Source organism: Oncorhynchus gorbuscha, unplaced genomic scaffold (genome assembly GCF_021184085.1).
Source record: "Oncorhynchus gorbuscha isolate QuinsamMale2020 ecotype Even-year unplaced genomic scaffold, OgorEven_v1.0 Un_scaffold_1281, whole genome shotgun sequence".
Taxonomy (NCBI): domain Eukaryota; kingdom Metazoa; phylum Chordata; class Actinopteri; order Salmoniformes; family Salmonidae; genus Oncorhynchus; species Oncorhynchus gorbuscha.
The window spans coordinates 145,746-146,697 of record NW_025746102.1 but is presented as its reverse complement, the minus strand read 5'-3'; the positions used below and the strand labels follow the sequence as shown (position 1 = coordinate 146,697).

The 952-nt window shown below is 60.9% G+C and overlaps 1 protein-coding gene across 1 annotated transcript in view; it reads left to right on the top strand.

Annotated features, from left to right (window-relative positions):
- The first annotated feature begins 477 nt into the window (after window positions 1–477).
- The window catches only part of LOC124022047 (vegetative cell wall protein gp1-like), an 8,106-nt gene continuing 7,631 nt past the window's right edge, over window positions 478–952 (top strand). Inside the window, exon 1 of the mRNA XM_046337104.1 lies at window positions 478–952. This exon is cut by the window's right edge and continues 137 nt beyond it. Within this exon, the coding sequence (XP_046193060.1) occupies window positions 478–952 (475 nt within the window).

Genomic DNA, 952 nt, shown 5'->3' with positions numbered 1-952 from the left:
TACCATGCCAACACTTCACTAATGATACAGTATACTACTCGGTATGGTGATCCTGGTATGGTTAGTGAAATGTTGGTTCCGTGACAACACAACATGGGATATTAATGCAGTCACCATAGAGCCACATAAATAGACCACACTCAAGGACACTACCGTGGAGGACACTAGGGTGGAGGACACTTCAACATCAAACCTCCCTTTATCAGACCACACACACAGCGACCAGACCTAACTCAGTTAACGCTTCATCAATATTGAGCCATGCATCTCCCTCAAACCAAAATACAATATTTATTTGGTTAACTTTTTCCGATATGCAGACAGTAATGGCCTGTTAATGGAAACACATTCAGCTTGGGAGATGGGACAGTGAGTGAATTAGGGAAAGGAGGAAAGTGGACTCGGGGGGTCTGTCCCAAACGCCATGCCCCGCCCGTCAGTCTCCAACGCCATGCCCCGCCCGTCCGTCCCCACGCCATGCCCCGCCCGTCCGTCCCCAACGCCATGCCCCGCCCGTCCGTCCCCAACGCCATGCCCCGCCCGTCCGTCCCCAACGCCATGCCCCGCCCGTCCGTCCCCAACGCCATGCCCCGCCCGTCCGTCCCCACGCCATGCCCCGCCCGTCCGTCCCAACGCCATGCCCCGCCCGTCCATCCCCAACGCCATGCCCCGCCCGTCCATCCCCACGCCATGCCCCGCCCGTCCATCCCCAACGCCATGCCCCGCCCGTCCATCCCCAACGCCATGCCCCGCCCGTCCATCCCCACGCCCGCCCGTCCATCCCCAACGCCATGCCCCGCCCGTCCATCCCCAACGCCATGCCCCGTCCGTCCATCCCTAACGCCATGCCCGTCCGTCCATCTCAACGCCATGCCCCGTCCGTCCATCCCCAACGCCATGCCCGTCCGTCCATCCCCAACGCCATGCCCCGTCCGTCCATCCCAACGCCATG